The sequence below is a fragment of the Vipera berus genome (genome assembly GCF_964194415.1).
Source record: "Vipera berus genome assembly, chromosome: Z".
NCBI lineage: Eukaryota > Metazoa > Chordata > Lepidosauria > Squamata > Viperidae > Vipera > Vipera berus.
This window is the reverse complement of record NC_138205.1, coordinates 14,498,980-14,525,288: the sequence shown is the minus strand read 5'-3', so window position 1 is coordinate 14,525,288 and position 26,309 is coordinate 14,498,980. Positions and strand designations below refer to the sequence as shown.

At 43.7% G+C, this 26,309-nt stretch overlaps 4 protein-coding genes across 8 annotated transcripts in view; 1 reads left to right on the top strand and 3 right to left on the bottom strand.

Annotated features, from left to right (window-relative positions):
- Nucleotides 1-2,959, top strand: part of LOC308677729 (integrin alpha-L-like) — a 73,073-nt gene extending 70,114 nt beyond the window's left edge. Inside the window, exon 30 of the mRNA XM_081344380.1 lies at nt 1,189-2,959. Within this exon, the coding sequence (XP_081200506.1) occupies nt 1,189-1,374 (186 nt within the window). The 3' untranslated portion in view covers nt 1,375-2,959. The remainder of the gene's footprint in view (nt 1-1,188) is intronic.
- Nucleotides 2,960-3,094: 135 nt separating this feature from the next.
- LOC308677723 (uncharacterized protein) lies at nt 3,095-7,849 on the bottom strand. Of its 2 annotated transcripts, none has more exons than XM_081344369.1 (3): nt 7,670-7,849; nt 7,080-7,186; nt 3,095-5,981 (listed from the first exon to the last, which is right to left on the bottom strand). In XM_081344369.1, the coding sequence occupies exons 2-3, from the start codon at nt 7,144-7,146 to the stop codon at nt 3,967-3,969; spliced, it is 2,082 nt and encodes a 693-aa protein (XP_081200495.1). In that variant the 5' UTR covers nt 7,147-7,186; nt 7,670-7,849; the 3' UTR covers nt 3,095-3,966. The 2 variants fall into 2 exon arrangements, with proteins under 2 accessions (XP_081200495.1, XP_081200494.1); XM_081344368.1 differs by having other exon boundaries at nt 7,621-7,816.
- A 3,466-nt stretch (nt 7,850-11,315) lies between these two features.
- On the bottom strand, nt 11,316-12,336 carry LOC308677282 (BLOC-1-related complex subunit 6-like). The gene has a single exon (XM_081343542.1). The coding sequence runs from the start codon at nt 12,286-12,288 to the stop codon at nt 11,434-11,436; it is 855 nt and encodes a 284-aa protein (XP_081199668.1). The 5' UTR covers nt 12,289-12,336; the 3' UTR covers nt 11,316-11,433.
- A 4,113-nt stretch (nt 12,337-16,449) lies between these two features.
- On the bottom strand, nt 16,450-23,988 carry LOC308677724 (uncharacterized protein). 4 transcript variants are annotated; one of them, XM_081344371.1, is made up of 5 exons: nt 23,756-23,988; nt 22,433-22,531; nt 21,347-21,487; nt 20,987-21,070; nt 16,450-19,012 (listed from the first exon to the last, which is right to left on the bottom strand). In XM_081344371.1, the coding sequence occupies exons 2-5, from the start codon at nt 22,529-22,531 to the stop codon at nt 18,017-18,019; spliced, it is 1,320 nt and encodes a 439-aa protein (XP_081200497.1). In that variant the 5' UTR covers nt 23,756-23,988; the 3' UTR covers nt 16,450-18,016. The 4 variants fall into 4 exon arrangements, with proteins under 4 accessions (XP_081200497.1, XP_081200498.1, XP_081200496.1 ...); XM_081344372.1 differs by having other exon boundaries at nt 21,002-21,070; XM_081344370.1 differs by having other exon boundaries at nt 16,991-19,012; nt 20,954-21,070.
- Between the last annotated feature and the right edge of the window lie 2,321 nt (nt 23,989-26,309).

The following is a 26,309-nucleotide window of genomic DNA, read 5'->3' as shown; positions in this document are numbered from 1 at the left end:
CTGGCTAAGGCAGAACTACAACTCACCATCTCCCGCTTTCTAGCCTGGTGCCTTAACCCAGGGCTTTTCAACCAGTGGTACGGGTACCACCTGTGGCACATTGGCACCTGGCAGGTGGTACGCGACTGTCCTAGAAAAGTGGTAGCTGGGGAGGGGAATAATAATAATAATAATAAACCTTTATTGTCAAAGTACAACATGTGTACATTGAGATTAGCTGAGCCTCCCCCCGTGCTCTCTCCCCCCAACACACAGTGACAACAAACCCTCCATCCCACCACACTATGTGAACCAACTACACCACACACCGGCCTCCCAAGTCAATTCTGCATAAGATTATGTCCCATTTAAAAGCCTAACAGCCCACAGATAAGAGCTATTTTTTTCAATGAGCTGAACCAGTGGCAGCACCGCACAAGCCTGAGCGAGAGACGGCTGGAGCTGCAGGGCTGTCAGGGCTCAGCGGAAGCCCCAGGATCAGTGCTTCTTCAGGGCTGTCAGGGCTCAGTGGAAATGCCAGGATCAGCACCAGGCTCCAGCTGGAGCTCGGCGCTGATCCTGGTGCTTCTGCTGAGCCCAGAAGAAGCGCCGATCAGCTGGAATGTTGCAGCATCCCCAGGGTCTTGTGATTTACATTCAGATGCTTGGCAACTGATTCATATTTATGATGGTCACAGTGTCCCAGGGTCATGTGAAGTGATCAAAACCTGCTGCAACCACCCAGCAAGGGGGGGGAAAATAAAAACCAACCACCCCCACCCCCGCTGCCAATCCTCAACAGAAATGCTCACAACAATGAAAACCTCGGACAGGAGGAAGAGCGCCGCCGGGCGGGCAGGCAGGTATCTTGCTCGGCTGTGGCTTGGGGGACCCTTTTTTCAGTGCCATTGTAACTTCGAACAGTCACTAAGCAAACTGTTGTAAGTCAAGGACTACCTGTACTTCATCACATATTTCCTTTATTTATTTATTTTTTTGGTCGTCATGTTTTTGACACCTTGCTAGGCGACTGGTGGTACTCGGATGTTGCCACATCCTAAAAGTGGTACAATGGGTGAAAAGGTTGAAAAGCCCTGCCTTAACCACTAGATCAAAGTGGATCTCCTTAGCCATTCAACATCTTTAAGCTGAGGCTGAGTCTCCCCCATCTAATTTCTGCTTCTAATTGTTTTTCGTACTTTGCATTAGTGTGGGTTCTTCAAACGAAATTATAAACAGAAGATAGAACTTCAAGGAGAAAATGAGAATGGCTTACAAGCAGCTGATAATCTAGAGGATGGTGCAAAGGAGGACAGTTCTAAGTCAGCAACCGAGAAAGAGAACGAAAGCAAACTCCTTACGGAACCATTGAGTAATGAAAATGAGAGCCAGTGATCAAATCACATTCCTCTCTAGAGACTGCAGCCAGGCTATTTGTTGTAAATGCTGTGTGCAAAAAAAGAAAAAGAAAAAAAAACACAGTAAACGTTGTGGTGCTGGTAACGAAGACTTCCTTTTCCCTTTTAAAAAAAGAAAAAAGAAGCCATCATGGCATTTATTTCAAGTGCTTCTACTGACCGTCTTAGAAAGAGAGCCATAGTATGTGTTTGCAGCGGCAGATGACAAGATACACGTGATGAGATGACCAGAACAAGACGCAGGCAGACCAATGTGTTTGTCTGTGTTCTCTGCTAATCCCTTGATCTGAGACAAATCAGCTGTTTTGTGTGCATACCGTTTTAAGATTCTTTTCTAGAGAATAGCAGCTTTTTGGATTCTGGCCTTTGTTCATCTTACCGGTTGCACGTTAGAAATGGGTAAGGCTTAAAAGGGGCATTGTGCCAATTCTACCTTCCCCCACTTGGCAAGGGATGAAAGAAATTTTCTGGAATTCTGGACAGTAACTACCTACAGACTGTTAGATTAAAAATATGTCAGGCTCCAAAACCAAGAAAGATGCGCTGAGTTACTCCAAAGCAGTTTCCTTTATTGTTCCTCACCTATGGACAGAAATCTTGCCAAACTAAAGCAAACTACTAGCATCAATATACTCTGAGAACTTTTAAGGAGGAGTTGCCTTGAGCCTCATCCTCCCAAACTATCTAAACTTTGTTGTCTCTTGGTCCTCTGGAATGTGGCCCCTCCCTCCTGGGAATCCAGACTACATTTCACCAAATTAATTCCCCTTGGAGATTACAGGGGCCAAATCCGATCACCAGCTTACCACTTCGGCTTTCTTACCGGAGTCTAAAATCCTCAAAGAGTAGGAGAGAAAACAGAATGGCTTGGACCGCTGGTCAAGAGCTTCACCATCTTAAGCACCATTTTGGCCCTGTAGGATGTCTCTAAATACTCTTGATTTGATTTATATTTCTTCCCATGTTTGCTATGGGAGGGAACGTAATAAGGGGATGGGAACATCCACCCCCAAAACATCGAAACAAAAAACATGAAGGGTAACAAATGATTGTCTGTTGCTGGTTAAAGTAAAGTATTCTGTCATCAGAAAATTTGGAGCAGAACAGAATCCGTAAAGTAGGATACAACTTAAAACAAAAAATAGGCAGTGTGTGTGGCATCAAACTTACATGACTTTCAAACTCTGGGATTGTCTGAATTTTTCATTGATCAATTTTGCCCTTATTTTTAGTCTTTGTTTAAGTATTTGGGGAAATTTTGTTGAATTTCTCTTTCCTCACTATATTACACCAAGGGCCTTGTTAAATATATATTTTAGTAATGTATTTGCCATAATGTCACTTTTTCAGAAAGTCTTTAACCATAATGTGAAAAAGTAAAATTACGGTACTTAACAATTTCACAGACGGTGGCCAAAATAAATGGCTGTTTTAGATAATTTTTACTTTAATAAATGAAATCAACTTTCCAGAACAAAAAAAATACACATATCCAGAATCTCCATATATCACAAATCACTAATGAAATTCCCTAACTCTGAAAAGAGGTTTGTTGTGCTGCTTCTTTGGAGCGGGGAGGGAGAACCCAAGGTTAAGCATCAGTATATATGCAAGTTATATGCAAGTATCTTGAAACTGATCTGAAGTATGTTGAGTAATAATCCTGGCTCAATTTAAAAGAATGCAGGGTGCTTGAGTGGAATCAAAAAGAGCATTTATTAGTTCAGCAGAAGGAGACACAGAAAAGGGAGGATTAGAACGTTACAAAAATAATTACAGCTGGGAGAGATTCAGAGCATGCAACAGAAGTCTCAAAAGGTGTTCTAGTAAAATATTGGAGTCTTAACAGTGTCCCCACATTCTGCTGGGTTCCTAAGTAACAATTGTGAAAATAAAATGACCGTATTAACTTTTTTAGCCCCATCCCCGAATCCCAACCTCCTAAGTCAATAACTTCAAAGCTTGTAGACTGAATTGAAGGAAGATTTCTCCCAAATCAACTCCTCAAATCCAGCAAGAATTGCCACTGTAAGGAAAGGCAGCACCCACTTATTTATAAAAAAAAAAGACATCTTACCTTGGAAGTGTCGTGAAACTTTTTTTTTTTAAAAGAAAACTTGGGCTGGATCGGGAAGAATTATACACCCTGTACGTGGGTAGAGCAATGTTTAAAAACAGGCTGAATAAAATCACCCTTTGGAATTATTCTGATCGGCAAACGGCACAAGGCTTGGAATGATACAGGGAGCCGGATCGTATAGCTTGACCATAAGGCAGCCACCACACCTCGCTCTGTAGCACAGGCATGCAGGGACTGGAGTGAGGGACATGTTCACGTGGAGAGCAGAGCAGACACCACAGAATATCCTACAAATATAAATATACAACAAATACGACAAATATTTGTTGCAGAAGGACATGACCGCTTTGCATCTAGGTAGGGTTCAGCTGTTTGTCCACAATGACTTTTGATGACTTGCCGGTTTTGAGCCATTTTGAGCACTGTAGGCATTCTACTCTCTTCTACTGTATGCCAGTCAATCATTTCAGTTCCTGAAACCCCCCAGCTTCAGCAGGGTGACTCAGTCTCCGGCTTCTTCCTTGTTCTCTCCAAGCTGCCCTCCCCATTGCCTAGCCAACTTTGCTTCTCACTATCCTCTTCGCTGTCCTGCCACTCCTGTTCCTCAATTAATTTCTCCTGCCTTAAATGATCCAAAGTGGTCTCCCATTCTTTCCTCACGCTTTCACCTCCGTCATCCTGCCAGCCGTGCGCTGTGATCTCGTCCCGACCTTTTCCCCTCGTCTCTGAATTACTGTCCTCTTGGACGTATTCTTCTACGCTTTCACCACCACCACCACCACCACCGTCATCATCATGACACTCTAGTCTCATACTCAGATTGTCGTCCTGGAAACTCTCCTCCGCCCTCCTATAGTCATCATCATCATCATTGTCATCGTCATCGTCGTCGTCGTCGTCCTCCTGACATTCCAGCCTCACGCTTTCAGCACAATCCCCCTGTGATCCCTGTTCCAGTTGTTCCTCCTCATCGTCCTGCCACTCGGTCCCCGTGGAGGATTCCACACCATCTTTCCAGATCTGCCTCGTGCTTTCTCTGCCATCCTGCAACTGTGGCAACCCATCAACATCATCCTGCCACTCCACCCTCAGGGCCTCATCCCCGTCCTCCCCCCATTCCTGACTCGTGGCCTCATCCCCAACACCCTGCCATTCGGGCTCCATAATCCCTATTCCATTCCCTTGCCACAGGCGGTCTGCTTCCCCTCCCACTCCCTGGTCCCCCACCTCTTCCATCCCAGCCGTCTCCCATCCTTCTATCAAGGTCAGTGTCTCCCCTCTCCTCACATGGGCTCGCCGATGCTGAGAAAGTGCCGACTTCTGTCCAAACCCTCTTCCACAATAGGGACATTGAAAGGGCTTCTCGCCGGTGTGAGTTGCTTGATGCTGAAGGAGAGCTGAACTACGCACAAACCCTTTCCCACAGTCTGCACACGAATAGGGCTTTTGTCCTGCATGAATACGCTGGTGTATATGGTAGGTGGAGCTGACACTGAAACTCTTCCCACACTGGCTGCAGCAGTAGGGTCGTTCACCTGTGTGAGTCCGCTGGTGTTGCAAGAGTGCCGAGCTTACGCCGAAACCTTTCCCACACTCATCACATTTGAAGGGTTTCTGGCCTCGGTGCACCCGCTGATGCTGCTGGAGGTTGGAGCTCTGATTGAACCCTTTCCCACAGTCTGGACAACGAAAGGGACGCTCGCTCATATGGATCCTCTGGTGACGGATCAGATGGGAGCTCTCCGCAAAATGTTTCCCACACTCAGGACAGCCAAAAGGCCGCTCTCCGGTATGAGCACGGAGGTGACGGACTAAATCAGCCCGGAGACGAAAGGTTTTGGTACACTCCCCACAGGAAAATGGGCGTTCCCCAGAATGGAAGCGTTTGTGTTGGGTAACCTTTGAGCTCTGAGAAAAGCATTTTCCACAGATGGAGCAGACGTAAGGCTTCTCCCCGGTGTGTATCCGCTTGTGCTGAATGAGATCCGAACTGTGGCTGAAGCTCCGCCCGCACTCTGGACAGGTGAAGGGTCGTTCGCCTGTATGTGTCCGTTGGTGGATGATGAGATTGGAACTCTGTGAGAAGCCCTTGCCGCAATGTGTGCACCGGTATGGTTTCTCACCTGTATGAGAACGCATATGCTGAACTAAGTGAGAGTCCTGGCGGTAGCTTTTATCACAATGGGGGCATTTGTACGGTTTCTCACCTGTATGGACGCGACGGTGACGGATTAGGTGAGAGCTGTTACTAAAGCTCTTCCCACAGTCAGGACAAATGGTAGCTTTGGGCACTCTGTCATTGTCAGAAAGATTATCTGTAGATTCCTGTTCCAGAGATATGAGAGATTCACCGTTACAGATCTCATGCCGAGTGCTTTCCTTCTGATGGTCTTCTATTATAATACCTTTCACTGGAGAGTCTCTATGTTGCATTTGTTGGTCTCCTCTCTGTTTGTTCTCTGATCCTGCTTCCTCTTCTTTGTTTTCATGTGTCATCTCAATGCCTGCAGTAAGAAGTTATATCACGACAATTTAATCTCATTCTCACCAAATACATTTAAGCTTTTTACTGTATGTTACTTTAGGAAATCTGATTGTATCTTAAAAATAATTGATGGCAAAATGAAGGATTTTTTTTAATCAAGTCCACTCCTGATTTACACTGCTACAAACCCACACCAGCTAAGAGGATGTGTAGAGGTTAATTTAAATATCAGAAATTTATTTAACTGACTTTCCCATTTAAGTTATGATGACTGAACATACATTTTCTTGGATCCTTGTAAAACATAGAAATATTTGAAAATTTAAATATTATTGTCCACCTACATCTAGAAGAATCTCTGTAAGTCTTGAAATGAAGCAGAATTTAACTCTGAAAAATGGTAGTGTTCCATTTTTATTCTTACTCAGTCATTAGCATATTTCTTAGTGAGACAAAGCCAGCAAAATTTATTTCCTGTACTTTGTAATAAAACAAAGAAGTTAAAGAGTTTAGTTAAAAGATATTTTAAGTGTCTGGAATTTCTCCCATAAGGTGCATACAGAATTTAATATTTAAAGCCTCAAGGAAAAAAAAGAGGTAACTGTAAAGTGACTTTGATTGTGAATCACAGGTTGGGGGAAGAGCATGCATTTATTTATTAAAGTTCTATGATACTCTTGAGATTTTCTAGGACAGCAGAGTAAAACCAAACTACATTTTAAAACAACTGAAACAGAGCACAAACATTATTTATTTAATACATACATACATATAACATTTAACATAATAAAAGCAGCAGCCCCAATAAAATATCTTTAAGCATCAATATATTAAAAGCAAATATGATTAAAACTTAGAAGTACCTTTACATTTAAACGATAGACTTAAAACTAAATCTTGTTATCAGAATCCAAGATCTATGTCAACATTCTTCTATCATAGAACTGAAATAAAGGTATATATTTATATGCCCAATATAAATATATTTTTTAAAAAAACTATTAAGAAATTGTGACTAGGCTAGGGACATTTAATAATGACAAAAATCAAATTTGAAATAAGAATTCCAAGTTCACAACACACTTACTGAGCGAAATATATTCAATTTATTCCTCACCTCTTAATGTCTCTCTTTCACTACAGTCTTGGAGATCCAGAACATAGGCTGGTTTTCCACTTTCCATGTGGGAAAATTGCAACAGTTAATTCTGAGGAATTCTGATTCTGGGGGGGGAGAAAAAAACCAGATTTCTTTAACATGAGGAATACAGATGTCTGTGAAATTCTTTCTCAAAAAAAAAGTGTCTTGAGTCTCCAGAGCCCCCCAAATCATTTTCTCCCCCCTCCCACATGCACATATTTGCTAGAATTTCTTCACATGCTCAAGTTCCCTTACATTTTACAGTGTAGACGTAGTTCACAATTCCCAACCATTTGAAACAAGATTTCTGTTCCTTATATAAAAACTACATTCCTCCTCAGTTTGAAAGGATAGATTGAAGCTAGCATAATAGATTTTTAAAAAAAAAACTATTTACCAAAATCATTCGATTTTTTTTTTAAATTTTATTTCAAAGCCATTCCTCTAACAAACGAAAGTTATTTGGAGAATTAAAAAAATAATAATACAGCGAATGAGATGGACTGGAGCTTTCCACCTTAAGTTTCTCTCCCATCCCCAGTTTGCTGTCATTGCAATTTCCTGACCAGGTTGTTCTTTTGATTCCCACATGTCCACAAGCCCTTTCATCTTCTCCTCAGGCTGTCCACAGAGATACTGCTAGCGCAGCCATGTCAAACCTTGTTGCTTGGTTGTGCCCTCCCTGACGTGTCCCCCACTGGCTTTGTTTTCATTAAAGAGTGGGCACGGGGAGGCTGCTAGATGCCTAGCTATAGAGATCCGCTTGGAACAGGAAGGTCCCTTCATGATTAAGACCCTTCTCCAATCGTACTTCCTCCTGGGTCCTTTCTAGGCAGCAGAAATCTTGTCAGCTCTACTATTTTAACTCAGTCGGCTCCCCAAGTACCGCTTGGGTGCGACCCTCGTTAAGAAAAACGGCTTTATTCCTCAACAGACTTATAGAATTTAATACGGGCCCTTTATTTCAAAGTTATTGGCGGGTGTTTTGTTTTGTTTTTGAAGCATTATTCTGGTTTCTGTCTATTTTTTTTTCATGCCCACTCAGGTTGCCGCTTAGCGTTCAGTATCACTGCCGTTGCAAATAACAGTATTTATATAGTATTCAAACGGGATTTAGAAACAAAACACTGTTTTCTCTGAGGTTTTTCCTCAACTATCCTTCCTTGCAGGGTGGCAGTTCTTTACTTAAAAAGAACTGTCACTCTGCAAGGAAGGATTATTGAGAAAAACACAGTCAAAGCAGAATGTATTAAAATAATTTCCTTTTTTTTCTGGCAGATCCTGAATGCCATCACTATGTACCTATATAATGATATATATATATATATATATATATATATATATATATATATATATATATATATATATATATATATATATATATATATATATATATATATATATATGACAACTATCTGAATTTGGGCAAACAAACAATGGCCTCAAAAGCCAGGTGTCTTTGGCCAGAAGGGCTGACTACAGGTTGTCCTTGACTTACAACCACAGTTGAGTTTTGCCCCATTTTATGACCTTTCTTGCCATAGCTGTTAAGTGAGTCACTGCAGTTGTTAAGTGAATCTGACTTTCCCATTGACACTGCTTGTCAGAAGGTCACAAAAGGTGATCACATGACCCCAGAACACCACAATTGTCATAAGTATAAGCCAGTTGCCAAGTCTCTGAATTTTAATCATTTTGGCAGCTGCATTTAGGCTTTTGAATTCTTTTCTGTGGGAAGTTCATTGTTAAATTTCCACTTTGACTATAGTACAGGTAGTCCTCAACTTGCAACAAGTTGTTTGGTGACCATTTGAAGTTACAACAGCATTGAAAAAAGTGACATTACCATTTTTCACATGACTATTGCAGCATTCACGTGGTTACATCATCAAAATCCACATGCCCTGGCAACTAGCATGTATTTATGACAGTTGCAATGTCCCAGGGTCATGCAATCACCTTTTGCGACCTTCTGGACATTATGTCACTATTATTTATTATTTCCCCCCCCCAGAACAGCCTCATAGTAAGATGGGCGGCAAATAAATTTAAATAATAAAAATTTCATTAATACTAGCAGCCACTGACAACTGAGGAGCACATGACATGGCTTTGTAATTTGTTAGCAGACAATTGTTTTGCATTTTAAACATGCTTTGCATTTTGATTTGACTCACTTTTCTCTCTTTTAAAATGGTGATAAAACCTGTAGACTTCTTATTCTATGGCTGTGTGGATTGATTAGATAGCTTCTAACATCCTTACACTGAAAAGATGTTATAAAAGGATGGCTGGATACTATCTCCTGATAAGAAAAAGTTTCAGTGTCAGCTGGCATTTGGTTATCTAACTTCAAAGAACATTTACAGTTGATTTACTGTACAAAGGAGGATTTACTTTTATCTTGTCCAATCAACTTTCCTCTTTCGGGTTTTTTTTTCTTTGTTAGCAATAAAAGGGGGATGTAATCTAAGGATCAGGGTTCCTTGTTTGAATAAGAGGAACCCCCTTTGGTCTGAATATTCTGATAAATTGTAATAAAATGATCTTCCTGTCTCAGTCTGTCTCACTGGAAAATATGCATGCCAAGGAACGAGCCTAAAAAGAGCCGTATTTGGCCTTCACAACCTTCATCCCCCCCCCTTTTTTTTAAATCCACCTGTGTACAATTGAGCACAGATCAGTGGTGCAGAACACCCTAGAAGCCAGACTCTGCATTAATGAAAAAAAATAACCCATGTTACTTCCAAGTGAACATGGGCAGGTTTGATAATTGATAGAACCAAAATTGTTCTTTCTCAATTGCATCTGCTTTCCCCCCACCCCACCCCAACATTTTCTATTAGTTCTGTCCTAAATAGCATATTAGCATATTCTATATTTTATAAACAACATGCCCTCTTTTATCATATGTAAAGCACGAAGCCTCATTCAAACTCACTGGGATCCTGAAATGTTTCCCGATATTTTATTGGGCGCCCGCCAAAATAATCACACCCCTTTCGTGCACCTGGTGAAAACTTTACTACAGACGGCGGGCTTTCGCCTCGGGGGGGTGGGGGGAAGGAGGAGGAGGAGGAGGAGAGGGCGCGAGGGAGGCGTTCAACGGCTCAGGGCGCGCGTTCGTCCTTAACTCCGCCCCCTTCTCGGACAGCTCTATAAATAGCCCGAGTGAGGCGCGTGTATTCTTCGGCTTATCTCTCACCCTTCGGGGTTGTTTTTCCTCCGTCTTGTGTCTCGTAGAAGAGAGGCGGCTATAATGAAGACCCCCCCCCCAATTCATTTGTTCATTTTCAGCTCTCCTACGCTTAATCTGAATGTGACACATTAGGGTTTTATTTATTTATGATTGCAATTTCTAAGCTGCTCAGTTCTGGAGGAAAAAAACAACAACACTAATTCATGGCGTGTAATCAGTTCCCAAATAGCTCACAGCAGCTTATAAATGATAAAATTTGTATCCTGCTTTATTATTTTTGCAAATAAGGCACCAAACATATCCCACACGTCTTCCTCCTGTTTTCCCAACAACAAACCTGTGAAGTAGGTTGGGCTGAGTGTGACTGGCCTATAAGGTCTCCTGAGAGACTTATTGGTTCAGGGTATAGTCCAGGGGTAGGCAACCTTGGCTCTTTATGTCTCGTGGACTTCAAATAATGCCGCTTGGGATGTGTGTGAAAGCCCTAATAAGCAGGCATATACATAGAATGAAGGCTACTGCTAAGCTTGTAAGCCGCCCTGAGTCTACGGAGAAGGGCGGGATATAAATGGAATTAAAATAATAAAATAACTCCCAGAATTCCTGAGCCAGCCATGCTGGCTCAGGCATTCTGGGAGTTGAAGTGCACGAGTCATAGAAGAGCCAAGGTTGCCTACCCCTGGTATAGTCTTATGATGGAAAAAAAAATAACGGGATTTAGGTATAATGTGAAAAAAGGGACTCTGCAGGAAGAGTTGGAAGTTACTCTTGAGAGCCTAAAATATTTTCTGCCTTGCATGTCAATATTTTGATGGATAGTGGTAACCATTGTTAGTACAAGAGACCGTGTAGCATGTGTGAGATTTTGTGGGGGGGAAACAGCCACAGAAATGGACGGGAAAATCCTGGTGATTATTGGAGGGTCTCCAACATTCTGATTTAGGTTGGGAAAGGTTTAGTAAACACTGAAAAGGGCAAATATCACAACAGGAGACAAGGACAGTATTGCCATAATTTATTTCTTGAAATATTTCATAAAAACACAAGTTTCCCTTTCAAAGCCCAAATCCCAGGCAGTCCAATGCTCACTCTTCTTTACTCCCCACAAGTTAATCCCTTCCAAACAAGGCCTTATTTGCAGACGGCTTCAAAGATCTCCAGAGTCCTCTTAATCTCCCGGATCTGCTTAGCAAGGATGTGAACAGGTTGCATGGAGCGGTCCAGCTCCTCGCACCTGGCCATCAGAGTGTACATCCCTTTGATGCTCATATCCACGGATTCACCCAAACTGTCCACTGCATCTCGGTAGGTCTGGATGTATCCTACACTGAGCGCCGTCATATTCTGGATCGCGCTGTTCAAAGCTCTCAACATCTGGTCCACTCTCTGGGCCACATCCGTGGTCAGCCTTTCCAGATCTCGGAGGACCTGTGGGTCCACTGGAGGGATGTCTGCAGTTTTGCCTCGGACAGAGTGTTGAGATGACATTGAAGAGGAGGCGGGCTCTGTATCGTCCAGACTGCCCCGAGAACTCATCTTGATCTTCATTTGCAGGTTGTTGGCCACAAAGTGTGTCAGGTCTCCATCGTAACTCACTGTTCCTTCCAATTCCAAGGCGCTTGATATAGTGGCCCTCCTTCCTTCCTGGCTCTTGGATGCCCCGTACACCTGGCTTATCCCATCCAGGCTGTGACTGTCCAAGAGACGTCCTCCGGCCATGCTTTCCCTGGCTGCAACTCGCACGGGGTTCGGCAACCGCCTGGATTCTTCCCCGGCTACGGAATTGGACGAAGGGGCTTGGATGTGGACCTGGGCCATTATGTGCTGCCCCTCCATCAGGCAAATGCAGGATGGTAACTTAGGAATCGCGGGGAGAACCGAAGCAAGGAAGGAGAGGGTGCAAGGCAAAGGCGGAAAGGGGGGCTGGGGGAGAAACGCAGCTTCAAGGAGTTTCAAACGAAAGATTCTTCCGCAGACACAGAGCATAAAACCGACCCTTTTCCCCCCATTCTCCTACATCTAAACACACACGGAACCCCTTCCGCTCCTCGGGGGGGGCGGGCGGAGATTTGTCCAGGAAGAGGCTGGGGAAAGAGCGGATTGGCTAGAGGGGACTAAGGGACACTTCTCATTGGCTGTTTCCCGTTTAAAGACCCACCAATCAAGGTGGAGAAACCGGAAACTCTTTGACTGGTTCTCTCTTCTGCCGGAAGGAGCGTGACACAAAATATCATCCTGAGGAGGAGGAGGAGGAGGAGGAGGAGGACGAGCGGAGCCTGAGATGGTATTACAGGGGTCTTAAAACTTGGCCCTTTTATGACTTGTGGAGTTCAACTCCCAGAATTCCTCAGCCAGCTTTGCTGGCTGAGGAATTCTGGGAATTGAAGTCCACAAGTCATAAAAGGGCCAAGTTTTAAGACCCCTGTGGTATTAAAAGATCAGAATGTATTGTAAAATTTTTTTTTTTTTATTAAATTCATATGCCTCCCAACTCACCTTCCTGGACTTTAGCTTTTAATCCACGCTTTATTTCATTTGCTCCTACACCTGAATGAGATTTTAACACAGCTCTCATTTTCAAGCAGAAGAATGTATATTCCGTGAAAGAAACGTAGAACTGTGTTCCTGAGAGTTGGATCCGCATCCTGCCCTCCTTCGGCATTTATCCCTAGTTGGCTCTTCCCATCTTTTAATGATAAAAGCTCTTTGGGCTATATCGGAAAGGGAGAGGCAGGTGCAGGATTGCTGGTCATGGAGATGTTCACCCTAAGAAAGGTGACAGCAGCGAAGCAACAGAATTATGCAAGACTGTTTCCAATTTTACCTAAAAACGTACACCAGGACATAAATATAGGGACATGTACAAAAGCAGATGTATACAGGTAGTCCTTGACTTACAACAGTTCACTTAAGGATCATTCTAAGTTACAATGGCACTGAAAAAAAGGCTTATGACCGTTTTTCGGAGTTATGACCTTTGCAGCATCCCCTTGATAATGTGATCAAAATTCAGGTGCTTGACTCATATTTATGACAGTTGTTGCAGTGTCCTGAGGTCATGTGATTGCCTTTTGCAACCTGACAAGCAAAATCAATGGGGAATTAAAATTCACTTAAAACTGTGTTACTAACTTAGCAATTGCAGCGATTCACTTAACTGTGGCAAGGTCATAAAATGGGGCAAAACTCACTTAACACTTGTCTCACTTAACAATAGAACTTTTGGGCTCAATTGTGGTCATAAGTCAAGGACTACCTGTATACATCTTTGAAGTTGCCTGCATTCATTTAATCCTGATTTCCAGTTCCTTTCCATTCATCATTTATTGGAATTCATTACAAAGCACTCAACTCTTACAATTTTTTTCTCATAAGATCCAGCTGTTTTCAAAGGGGGGAAATATAGGTCTCGGTCTCTGACAAACCTTATTAATCCTCAATATTTTGATTATGAGAGCAATATGAAAGAGTCCAAAGGAGGATTCAGACCAGCTTTTCCTAGACTGAAATCTTTTAAGTTGATGGGCTGTAATTGCTATCAAACAGCTGATGTGGCTAAAATTAATAGAAACTTGGACGGAACAACTGGAGAGCTAGGATGAGGGATTGATTAAGGTGTTGGACAAGTAGGGAGATGTGGGTTCAAGTCCATCCTCTGCCCGAAGTATTAAGCTCTCAGTCCAACTTAAGATTGTTGTGATGGAGAAAACACACTATAATTTTTTTTTCATTTCTCAATGAAGCACTTTTCAGACCAACCTATGTGTTTGTCAACCTTAGCAATTTTAAGATGAATGGACTTCAACTCCCAGAATTCCCCAGACAGCATGGAATTCTGGGAGTTGAAGTCCATTCATCTTAAAGTTTCCAGGGTTGAGAAACATTGTTAGACTGAAAATTACTCCTAGGAAGTTCTTTAAAAAGAAGGAGCATAAATAGCAAGACACTTTTTCCCCCCCTCCTGGCATGTCATGTCACCACCTCCAAAGAGTATAATTATGCAGAAGCTAAAAAAAGTTGGGAAAGTTGATAGAATTTGCACCATTTATTTCAGTGATGTTCTTGTAACAAAGATTATTTCCACTGAGGCTTCTTTTTCCCTTAAGTGGACTAATTTAAAAAATCAGTTATATAATGAATTATTACAGGCATGTATTTGTATTTGTTGTTCCTACTAGCCAAAATGTATTATTTGCATGTGTATTATCTTTAAGAAACATCTTAATACAGTGAAGTAACTACTTGTATAAATATCACCCAAGCATAGCCTAAGGCTTGTGCAGTGCAGCCAAGATACAAACATGTCTTTTGCTTGTTCAGAAACAAAACAATTATTTCACATATTCAGTGCCTTTAATAGTGTTTGTCTTCCCTCTTTCAAATTCTTTCTTGTATTTTTTACAAGAAAGTAAGCTTCAGGAATCAGACTGTCATATTTGTAAACCAATTTAGAATGTTTTAATCTGAAAAATGTATTTTCCAATTCTATCATTTCAAAAAGTTGTTTGGAAAAAAGCAACAGGGGAAAGATGGGATTACTGAATTATTTTGATTACCTTAGCACTTTATTCATTTTTGGCTCACTTGGACAAGTGCCATTGCAACTTTAAACAGTCACTAAATGAATGCTTGTAAATTGAGGACATGTACTTATTGTTCAAAATTGTAGTGACTTCTAATATTTGTAAGCTGCCCAGTCACCTCGGGGAGTTTGCCAAGATGGATGCCAAACAAATCTAATAAACAATTTTATCTGTATCTGCCTGCTTGACTGCCGTTTTGGAATCAAGTGTTAGCTTTGTATTTTACTTGATCTGAAAATGATTCAATGACCCATTTCTGCTTTGGTAATTTCATAGTTTTGGTACTTTTTTTTAAAGCTCACATACTGTATTCACCGGGCACTTTCTAACCATTAACTGAAGTTTGCATCTGAAACCATCATTGCTGACAAATCTTAAGGATCCTTTTAAATATCTCCTGGAATGGCCCCTCCCCCCAGACTATGTGCTCATTTACTCTGATTCAGGAAAGGTGTTTTTCTAACCAAGTCTGTTTTTAAAACTTTTTAAATAATTCTGAAATGCCTTAAGCCACTCTTTGTCTTCTATTTATTATTTTAATCTGCTATTATTTGCTGGCTTTTTAAGGAGTGTTTTTCTTTATATCATTGTGGGAGACTATATAATGACAGCCACAGGAAAGAAATTTAATATACATAAATATGCTTAATCTGTTCTGCTACATGGGATAGCAGAAAATATAGTGGGCAGCATAACTGGAAGTGGGGAAAAATATTGCAGCTACCTTTTTGAGTATTAGCATTCTACAGAATTGAGAGATTTCTTAACATAATGGTAGGTAGTTGGGGAATTCTGAAAATTGGTCCACACATCTTAAAAGTTACTGAGGTCGAGAAAGATTAGGTAAAGGTAAAGGTTCCCCCTCACATGCGTGCTAGTTGTTTCCAACTCTTAAGGGCCGGTGCTCATCTCCGTTTCAAAGCCGAAGAGCCAGCACTTGTCCGAGGACGTCTCCGTGGTCACGTGGCCGACATGACTAGACGCCAAAGGCGCACGGAACGCTGTTACCTTCCCACCGTAGTGGTCCCTATGAGGACCCAAATTGTTGGGGGCAATTAAGCTGACTTTGTAATAATGCCGCTTGGGAGGGGTGTGAAAGCCCTAATAAGCAGGCATATACATAGAATGAAGGCTACTGCTAAGCTTGTAAGCCGCCCTGAGTCTTCGGAGAAGGGCGGGATATAAATGGAATTTAAAATAAAAAAATAAATAAATATTTTTCTACTTGCATTTTTACGTGCTTTCGAACTGCTAGGTTGGCAGAAGCTGGGGCGAGTAACAGGCGCTCACTCTGCTACGTGGCACTGGGGATTCGACCCGGCCAAACTGCCAACCTGATTGACAAGCTCAGAGTCCTAACCCACTGAGCCACCGCGTCCTTCAAGAAAGATTAGTTCATATTCACCATTTATAGCCCTACTGATGGTACAGAACAGTCTGCTCCATGGCTATAGTGACTAACTCAAGTATCATGAGCTTTGTGGTTTTCAAGCAATATGTTGTGTTAATCAGCTGTATTGTTTCCTTCAATAAATTCAGGTAAAATAAACTACAGATAGTCCTTGACTTACAACCATTTGTTTAGAGACTGTTCAAAGTCACAAACGGCACTGAAAAAATCTGATTTGACTGGTCCTCGCACTTATGACAACTGCAGCATCCCCAGTTGCATGATCAGAATTTAGGTGCTTGGCAACCGGCAGGTATTTACAATGATTGCAGCAACCCAGGGTCAGATGATCATCATTTGTGACCTCCCCAGTCAGCTTCTGACAACCAAGTCAATAGAGGAAACTGGATTCGCTTAACGATTGTATGATTCACTTAACAACTGTGATTTCCTTAACAGCCATGGCAAAAAGGTCATAAAAATCAGATGCCGCTCACTTAACAATCACCTTGCCTAGCAACAGAAATTCTGGTCCCAGTTGTGATTGTAAGTTGAGACTCCCTGTGTGGCTATTGTACTGTGTGAGCTGGTGCTGGCTGAGACCAAAAATTAACTAAGGATATCATCAAGACTTGCAATGTTCATGACTTGAGGCTTCCCATTTACAGAGATACTTGCCTTACTTGGGGCAACAGGCGAAATAACACACAATAAGCAGCCTTCTACAACAGGCTTAATTGGCACGATTTATTCAGGTTAGCCTAGTGTGCATTTTTTTTAAAGATACTGTTTTCAATTTTTATCCAAGCAGAATAAGTGTGGCCTTTCAAACAGTCTCTATAATAGAAAATCGGTAAGGCTGCTCTTCAGAGCATAACCGAGGTATTGGAGAAAACAAGTGCGATCTTGGGACATTTTGTGTCTCCTGTAGAAAGCTAAACATGGACCCAAATATAAAGTTCCAGGAAATGTAAAAAATCTATACGCATGCTAACAAAATAAGCTTGCTTCGGTGATCGGATTCCTGCCTGGTGGCTCAGCAAAACCTTGCTTTGTCCATCTGGAATTTCTTCAAGCGTGTAGCTTGTTTTGCGTTGCAATCAAACATCAGCCACTATTAGAAAGCAAATTATTTCTCAGGACCAAGGGACAAGTTTTAAAAAGTCTCCTCTCAACTTCTTTAGCGTTGCAGTATACTAGGTTACATCCATGTCATGCTTCACTTTTTTCAGCTACTCTAGAAGCTCCTGAAGAATTGAGGTGAGGAGAGAGAGAGGGAGAGAGACTGATACAAAGCCAGTCTTTTGTTTATTTATTTACTCTTCGCTCAATGGGACAAGCCCCAACAGGCCTCTCTACCTGTTCTCTAATGCCCTCGGTCACTGCAACTTTCCCTGCCAGAAAAGAAATCTGAGCGGAGAAATCCACCCTTTTACTTAAGATTGTTGTTTCTCAACCACGGCAACTTTAAAACCTGTGGACTTCCCTTCTTAAAGTTGCCAAGATTGAAAAAATACTGACCTAAATTTCACACCTGAAACCAGGGTAGGAATTTGGAGATGAACTCAAGGTGCCAAAGAAGCCGATTCAAGGCCAGCCCCTTGCCAAATGTTAGCCCGTTCCGTGAACGAGGAGCCAGAATTACCCGTCCAACCTAATCTATGTCCCAATTTGTTACTGACAGATTAATCATTCTCTTTTCTTATACACTGGTCTTTGCAACTGGACCTTAAGGAACTAGCTACGTCCAACAGCTGTTACCACACTCAGTACAACTATAAGGCCCTTCCCCCAGGGCCAAGTCATCTTGGTTGGGTTTTCGGGGACTAGACTCCAGGTGAAAACCTTTACCACAGTGGCCGCAGATAAGAAGCCGGTTGCCTTCTTCATCAGAGCTATTATTGCCATTGGTAACACTGATATCGGCACACAGAGTATCACGACCAGTCATGCGCGGCGTCCCAATGCTTCCATCGTGGTGGCCCTCGATGCCGCCATCCTCAAAAGCCGGGTCAACCTCGCAGAGGAGGTCATGGCTCATGCTGGGGCTGCGAGCGTTGGTGTGAGTGCGACGGTGGCGAATGATGTGCGAGCTCAGCCGAAAGCTCTTCCCACACTCGGTGCACACGTAGGGCTTTTCCCCCGTGTGCACCCGCCAGTGGTCCACCAGATTGGAGTGGTGGGTGAACCTCTTGCCACACTCAACACAACCGTAGGGTTTCTCACCCATGTGGGTACGCCGGTGGTTAGCCAGCGTGGAACTCCCCGAAAAGCGCTTCCCGCATTCCTGGCATTGGTAGGGTTTCTCTCCGGTGTGAGTCCGCTGATGGCGAGTAAGGCATGAGCTCCCGGTAAATCGCTTACCGCACACGCTGCACTGGTAAGGCGTAACCCCTGTGTGGCCGCGCCGGTGCAGGTTGTAGTTGGAGCTCTGGGAGAAGGCCTTGCCGCACAATTCGCAACGATAGGGCCGTTCCCCGGTGTGGAAACGCCGATGCTGGAGGAGGTTGGAACTAGCCGTGAAGGCCTTGCCACAGTCCCCGCAGACATAGGGGCGCTCCCCGGTGTGCGTCCGCTGGTGCTTGGTGAGTGCCGAGCTCTGGTTGAAGCTGCGGCCGCAGTCATTGCAACGGTACGGCTTCTCTCCCGTATGGATGATCTGGTGCTTGGCCAGGTTCGAGCGGCGGCTAAAACTCTTCCCACACACGCCACAAGTGTTTGGGTGCAAAGAGGAAGACTGCAGGAATGGAGAAGAAAGCGTGGAGGAGGGTTTTGAAAAAAAAGGACACACCTGCCTAGACCTCGTTCTAAAATGGGTGCTCAGGAAGTGCAGCTTATTTGTGCTCCATCCTTTCAAAAGTGGCATTTTTCCCAAGCACTGTAGCTAACGGAATTTTTACAAGCAGGGGCTTCTGCAGAAAAGGGTCAAAAAAGAATTAAGATGCTGCCCACAAAGGCACTTTTTACAGGTCGTTTGTTTAGTGAACATTCTGCACTGAAAAAAGTCACCTATGACTAGTTTTTACACTTATGACCATTGCAGCATCCGTGTGGTCATATGATCAAAATTCACATGCTTGCAACAGGCATGTATTTATGACGGTTGCAATATTCAGGGGATCATGTGATCACCTTTTGTGATCTTCTGACAAGCAAAGTCAGTGGAGAAGCCAGATTCATTTAACAGCCATGTTACTTACTTAACAACTGCAGTGATTCACTTAACAATTCTGACAAGAAAGTTAGTAAAATGATACAAAACCTGCTTAATAGCCGTCTTGCTTTATCTAGGGAAATTTGGGGCTCAGTTGTGGTTGTAAATTGAGGACTCCTGTATGGGCATTCTTGTGGCCACCATCTTGACTTTTAACATCCCCCTCCCTCTTTCTGCCTCAGAATAGGGAAAGATCACCAGTCTACAAGTTCATTTTTGTTTTCAATTGTACAATGGAAATTCAAATCTCTTTGGTGAACAGAGATGTCTAGGAAATAAGGTCAGGGGTGCTACTCTAGAAAACCTGAAATGGAAAATTATTTTTTTTCCTTCTTATCACTTTAACTATCAGCCACCCAACTCTATCCTGAGGTAGGGAAGCAAACTTTAGAATTTCTTTCTCAATCAGCCCAGGAACTAATATGTGCTATGTTCTGCTCAACATCCAAGATAAAAACTTAGGTTCAACTTTTCATACTTAGGCTCAACTTTTCATAATATGTGGGCCTCTTATACATTCATTTATTATTATGTGTGGATCAGAGATGCCTAAAAGGGCAGGGTCAAAAAATTCAAGATGGCAGCTATAACCACAAAGTTGAAGCCCCACCCATTTTCAATCTGTCATGTGCAAAGAGATGGGCTTTGGTTGCAGTCACTGCAGCCATCTTGACATTTTTGTCTCCTCCCACACGGATTCTTCTGGTATACAAGAGGTGGGTGAATCCAACAGGCACAGGAAAAAAGAACTAAAAAAAAATCTAAATAACATCAGCTGGGAATTCTGGAAAAAAGCAATCCTGACCCATCTTAAGGATATCAAACTTGGAAGTTGATTTAAGGGAGTTTTACCAGTGCTCCAGCCCTCTGAAGTTAAACAGGCACCTGGCCAAATTCTCCTTCAAAGACTAGGGTAAAATATGTTCTGTGTGACATGTACGTGAACCATGATACAGTCAGATCCTGGGAACTCTGCTATGTTTAGTCCCGATGCATAGCTGCGGAACTATTTCATCAAATAACCAGAAAGTCGTGCTGTTGCAAGGTTCAGCCAAAAAGCTATCTTCAGGGTATAGGTCTGGACCTAAAGGAGAACCTCATATTCCCAAGATTGCTGAACAAAGCTCAGGGCAAGTTTCAACCATTCCTCAAGGTACAGAATTACAGAATCATTGGGTTGGAAGAGATCTTGGAGGTCTTCCTGTCCAAGTCTCCGCTCAAGGCAGAAGTCCTTAAACCAGGGGTAGGCAACCTCGGCTCTTTTATGACTCGTGGACTTCAACTCCCAGAATTCCTGAGCCAGCATGGCACAGCTTGGAAACTCTCCCCTCAGCATAGCTGGCTCAGGAATTCTGGGAGTTGAAGTCCACGAGTCATAAAAGAGCCAAGGTTGCCTACCCCTGGGCTAGGAGTAAACCATCCCATCTCTTGAAGTTCCCACAGTTGCACTTCCTTACTACTCACCGAACCCTCTATTGGGATGGTGACTTTCTGCACCTCAAATTCTTGTACCTTCTGCTCCTCAGTTTCCACCTTCATCTCTTCCTGAGTTGAAGAACCTCGTGAAGGTGCAGGACCCAGCTGGTTTGAGCAGAGACAAAACAATCCAAATAATAATAACCATCTTTAAAGAACTACTTCTTTCCTTACAAGTTGGTTCCTCCACCCATCCAGCTAGACCAGGGGTAGGCAACCTCGGCTCTTTTATGACTCATGGACTTCAACTCCCAGAATTCCTGAGTCAGCATAGCTGACTCAGGAATTCTGGGAGTTGAAGTCCATGAGTCATAAAAGAGCCGAGGTTGCCTACCCCTGAGCTAGACATTCAATGTTTCTGTCTTCCTTGTCTCCACTCACCACTTTTCCGCCTGCAGAAATTTCCATCTCAAATTCCAGATCGGCTTTCTCCCTTTTTTCAGTCTTTACTCTAATCAATCGCTTTTCTTCATTACCATGCACTCTGGCAGGCAATCTATCCCGGAAGGAAGAAGAATCCAGCTGGGAAAGCCAAAGGAGCAGAACAAGAGATTCAGCATTTACCTTAGGTTCAGTTAGTTCCCGAACAAAGAGACAGACACAACATCTGACGACCAGTCTTAAAAGTTAATGTCAACAACATATTTCAGTTTGCAAGTTCCTCATGCAAATGAAAGCAAGAATTTACACAGTGAGGTGTGATCGCTAGGTTGTAAATTGCTACAACTAAGTGTCCACGAGGAATTCTGTGAATTGAAACACGACAACATGAATGCTAAACACTCAGCAAGTCAAGCCTATTTATTTTAGACTTAGATATATGTTCCAATTACATTTCGCAGGGAAAGCATTTGAAATGCCAAATGTGTTTCACATCACAACTTCTAAACGCCTGGTTTTGTTTCTTTCCTGCACTCATTTGCTCAAGTCTGTGTGGTCTACAGTCATGCACAAGGCATTTGTCACCCTAAACTTAACCATGCTTTTAGTAATCACATTAAAAAGGTAAAGGTTCCCCCGCACATGCGTGCTAGTCGTTTCCAACTCTAGGAGCCGGTGCTCATCTCCGTTTCAAAGCCGAAGAGCCAGCGCTTGTCCGAGGACGTCTCCGTGGTCATGTGGCCGGGATGACTAAACGCCAAAGTCGCACAGAGCGCTGTTACCTTCCCACCGTAGTGGTCCCTATTTTTCTACTTGCATTTTTATGTGCTTTCGAACTGCTAGGTTGGCAGAACCTGGGACGAGTAACAGGCGCTCACTCTGCTATGCGGCACTCGGGATTCGACCCGCCAAACTGCCGACCTTCTGATCGACAAGCTCAGCATCCTAACCCACTGAGCCACCACGTCCCTTACAGTAATCCCATTACAGCCAAGGAAAATATGCCTGTTTCATATCCAGCTGGTTCCTTCAAACTTCAGGAAAAAACACATGGCTTTGTTCCCTAGAAATTTTGGCTTTGTGCACCTTGATCTCTCGTATCCTTTCCACTCCCTTCTTCAGTCTAGCACTCAGTCCCAAGGATTCCCAGGACTTGCCCTCACCTTTCACCAGTGGTTCATCCATCTGAAAATACAGAAAGGAAGAAAGAGAATCTATTAAAAAGTTAGGCATAAGGTCCAAATTAGATATCAAAATATTCTAAGAACCTCCCATATTCTACTCGGGTTCTCCTATACTAGGTTGTTGGAGTAGAAAGAAATATAAGATGTTTGGAATTTTTAAATTGGGTGTATGGCAGGAGATGTTCAAGGTTCGTGGTTATTTATCTTGCTCCCATCTTCATCCTCTGTGGGAGCTTCTAGAACAGGGATTCATTCCCTTGAACCAGGTTTTTTCTGTGCTCCCTTTGTCCTCATCTATCGTGAACGCTCAGGCAAAAATAAATGGCTTTGGGAGAGAAACCAGATTAAAAGCAATCTTCCTCTTTAATATAGCTGCTGGAAAGCAAGTAACTTGTCAACTGCCAGCCATCAGTTACTCTGTGACAGCCCCACGAAGTCAACGAGGCCGTAATAAAGACGGGATAGAAAACAAATCCATAAACAAAAAGGTGAAATTTTGAGTATAGCACTCAAAGCCCTCCCATAAATTGGCTGTATCCTTGAAGCAAGTCCAGACTTTTGTTAAATTCTTAGCATCACCCTTGTTTCCAGAAGGACCTAAAGGCAATATGGTATCTCCATAGAGGATGCAAAGTAGGACCCCAAGACCTAGTCCTGTCTGGACTGTGATCGCTAGAAAATAAAGGAGGTTGCCTGTACAGGTAGTCCTCGACTTACAACAGTTCATTTAGTGACCGTTAGAGGTTACAAAGGCACTGGGAAAAGTGACTTAGGACCATTTTTCACAGTTGCGACCGCAGCAGGCATCCCCATGTTCAAAATTCAGATGCTTGCTTGGCAACCGGTTCATATTTATGACCGCTGCTGTGTCCCAAGGTCATGTGATCACCTTTTGCAAACTTCCGACAAGCCAAGTCAATGGGGAGCGCCAGATTCACTTAAGCACCGCGTTAGCAACTTAACAGCTGCCGGTGATTCACTTAACACATGTGGCAAGTAAAACGGGGCAAAACCCCAACAAATTTCTCACTTAGCAACATAAATATTGGGCTCAGTCGTGGTACGTATGTCGAGGACTACCTGTATTTTTTTTTTTAAAAAAGGGAATCAATCTCACCAAGGCAGGCTTCTTCCCAGAGGTTCAAAGAGGCCCCAGATTGACAGGTTGAACCCAGGAGCCCCTGACCCCCCAGGAGCCCCATCGCTTGGCTGTCTTGACACTCACCTGAAAGTTTAGCCTTCATTCCACAGCCGGGGTGAGGTGGGGACCCACAACAACAGCTGCTTCTCCCGCCCACGTGGGTGGGTGGCTTTCCTTTCCAGGCGATCTTTCTTTTTTGCGCGCAGCAACCCGGAGAGTTGGGGAGGCTTGGGACGGGTGGAAGGGGAGGGCTTGGGCTGAAGTCGGGAGGTGGGGGGGTGGCCGAGAGAAGGAGATCGGGATCACTCGGGGAAGGACGTTGAGCGAGAGGATGTGATTGCTTCCTGAGATCCGGGCTCACCCGGGCCTCTGGAGAGGAGGGGAGGGGGAGATCTTCGCCGATGCTGGGGAACAGGGCGATGGGGGGGGGGAGGGCGGGAAGAGGGAGGGAGAAGAACCAGGCAAAAAGGGATTCCAAGAATCCCCGCCCCGCCCTGGGCAGCCGCCCCAAAGCCCGCGCGATCCGCCCGTCCTTTCGAAGTAGCGACCCTGCCTCGAGGGGGTGGGGGGGGGCAAGGCTCCGAAGGGGACGGGAGGAATGCTGGGCGGAGGGGAGGGGAGGGAAGGGGAGGGGGGGTGAAATGACATAAGGCGGTCGCTTCGTGCAGATTGGCTGAGGTGGCCGGCTCCCCCTCCTCATCCCGCTTTGTAATTGGCGGAGAGAGTGAGCGGCTGCGGACAGACAGGGGCAACCGCGGGAGAGGCGCCGACCCGAGCAGGGGTTTGGACGCCCGAGTTCTGGTCCCGCCCACTCCCCCTCCTCTTCCTCTACTAAGCCCTCCTAGAGCCGGGACATCCCCGTCGCTTTAACGCAGGGGTCTTCAAACTCTGCCCTTTTATGACTCGTGGACTTCAACTCCCAGAATTCCTCAGCCAGGCATGGTGGCTGAGGAATTCTGGGAGTTGAAGTCCTCGAGTCATAAAAGGGCTGAGTTTGAAGACCCCTGCTTTAACGGAACGCGCGGCTGGAAAAGGGAGCCTATCGCGGTCGGGATCCCCCTTGGGATAGGATAGGATAGGATAGGATAGGATAGGATAGGACAGGACAGGACAGGACAGGACAGGACAGGACGGGTCTGTTTATTGGCCAAGTGTGATTGGACACACAAGGAGTTTATCTGCGGTGCATAAGCTCCCAGTGTAGATGCAAGCAACAAGTGATAAATCATGATCATAAAATACAATCGTCATAAATCATAAGGTAATCCTAAATCATAAGATTAAATCATAAGGAAGGTCGGGAAAGAAGCAAGGGATTGGCGCAGAGAAAGGCTGCCCTGGAAGTTCCCTGCATGGAGTCAGGCTGGACTCTTTGATTCCCACGGTTGAAGTTCCACACCGCTTCAGGCAGAGACGAGAGTGTTTTGAAAAACCGCACTATGAAGGGACTGTTTCCATTTGCTCCGCAGATAACAGGTTTCATGCCTCTAGTACAGTGTTTCTCAAACTCAGCAGCTTTCAGACGTGTGGGTTTCAACTCTCAGCGTGTTGACGGGAATTCTGGGAGTTGAAGTTCACATGTCTTAAGGATACTCTTTGAATAATCACTATACAATAGTGATCCAGAGAGGGCATCTTGAAGAGAAACCTACAGCTGAGAAGTAAATGCTATTTACCGTTGTTGTAAGTAACAGGCTTTTGAAACACTTTGTGTAACAAAACACTGTGTGTTCCCAATGCAAAGGTGCTCATAGAGTATGGTCAAAAAAGTTAAGTCAGTGGGAAAGCCAGATTCACTTAACTGTGTTATTAATTAGGGCAAAACACATTTAACTTTCTAGCTTAGCAACAGAAATTTTGGTCTCAATTGTGACTGTAAATCAAGAACTTGTAATCCTCAACTTGATTTAGTGACTGTTAAAAGTTACAACAGCACTTTAAAAAAATGACTTACAACCATTTTTCACCCTTACGACCTTTGTAGCAGCAGTCCCATGATAATGTGATCAAAATTCAGATGCTTGGCAATTGGTTCATACTTATGACTGTTGCTATGTCCCAAGATCATGTGATCACCTTTTGCAAGCAAAATCAATGGGGGAGCCAGATTTGCTTAGCAACCATGTTACTAAGTGCAGTGATTCATTTAACTGTGGCAAAAAAAGTCCAATGGGGCAAAACTCACTTAACAAATACCTCACCTAACAGAAATGTTGGGCTCAATTGTGGTCGTAAGTCAAGGATCATGTGTTCAAAAGCACATCTATCTACAAAGAAACAGGATGTTGAATTGGAAGGGATCTCAATGGTCATCTAGTCTAACCCCCTGCTCAGCACTGGAACCCAGAAAGTATGTCGGACAGTCATCCAGACCCCTTGTACAAACCTCCTGCCCCATTTCTTTTTTTCAGAACGGTGCAAATTATGATGTAGTATTGAAGAGAATATGAGTCAGATGTACATATTTATGATTATTTTTAATCATATACCATTGAAGATCCAACTCCTCCCCCACATCCTTAAGTTTTCTCCCATCGGCTCAGGCGTTTTTTTAAATCTGCTTTCAAATCAAGCTTTCACCCCAGAACAGAGTAATCTGGTTCAGAAACAGCAACGGAAACAAAAACGCCTTTCCAAA

What these genes read in the sequence shown, in the direction of transcription:
- LOC308677723 (XM_081344369.1), bottom strand. Translation starts at nt 7,146, where the DNA reads ATGGAAAGTGGAAAACCAGCCTATGTTCTGGATCTCCAAGACTGTAGT. An exon ending in TGAAAGAGAGACATTAAGAG is followed by an intron (nt 5,982 to 7,079) that starts GTGAGGAATAAA and finishes TTCTTACTGCAG; the next exon opens with GCATTGAGATGACACATGAA.
- LOC308677282 (XM_081343542.1), bottom strand. Translation starts at nt 12,288, where the DNA reads ATGCTCTGTGTCTGCGGAAGAATCTTTCGTTTGAAACTCCTTGAAGCT.
- LOC308677724 (XM_081344370.1), bottom strand. Translation starts at nt 22,531, where the DNA reads ATGGATGAACCACTGGTGAAAGGTGAGGGCAAGTCCTGGGAATCCTTG. An exon ending in TTTCTGCAGGCGGAAAAGTG is followed by an intron (nt 21,071 to 21,346) that starts GTGAGTGGAGAC and finishes TGCTCAAACCAG; the next exon opens with CTGGGTCCTGCACCTTCACG. An exon ending in CCATCCCAATAGAGGGTTCG is followed by an intron (nt 19,013 to 20,953) that starts GTGAGTAGTAAG and finishes CCATTCCTGCAG; the next exon opens with TCTTCCTCTTTGCACCCAAA.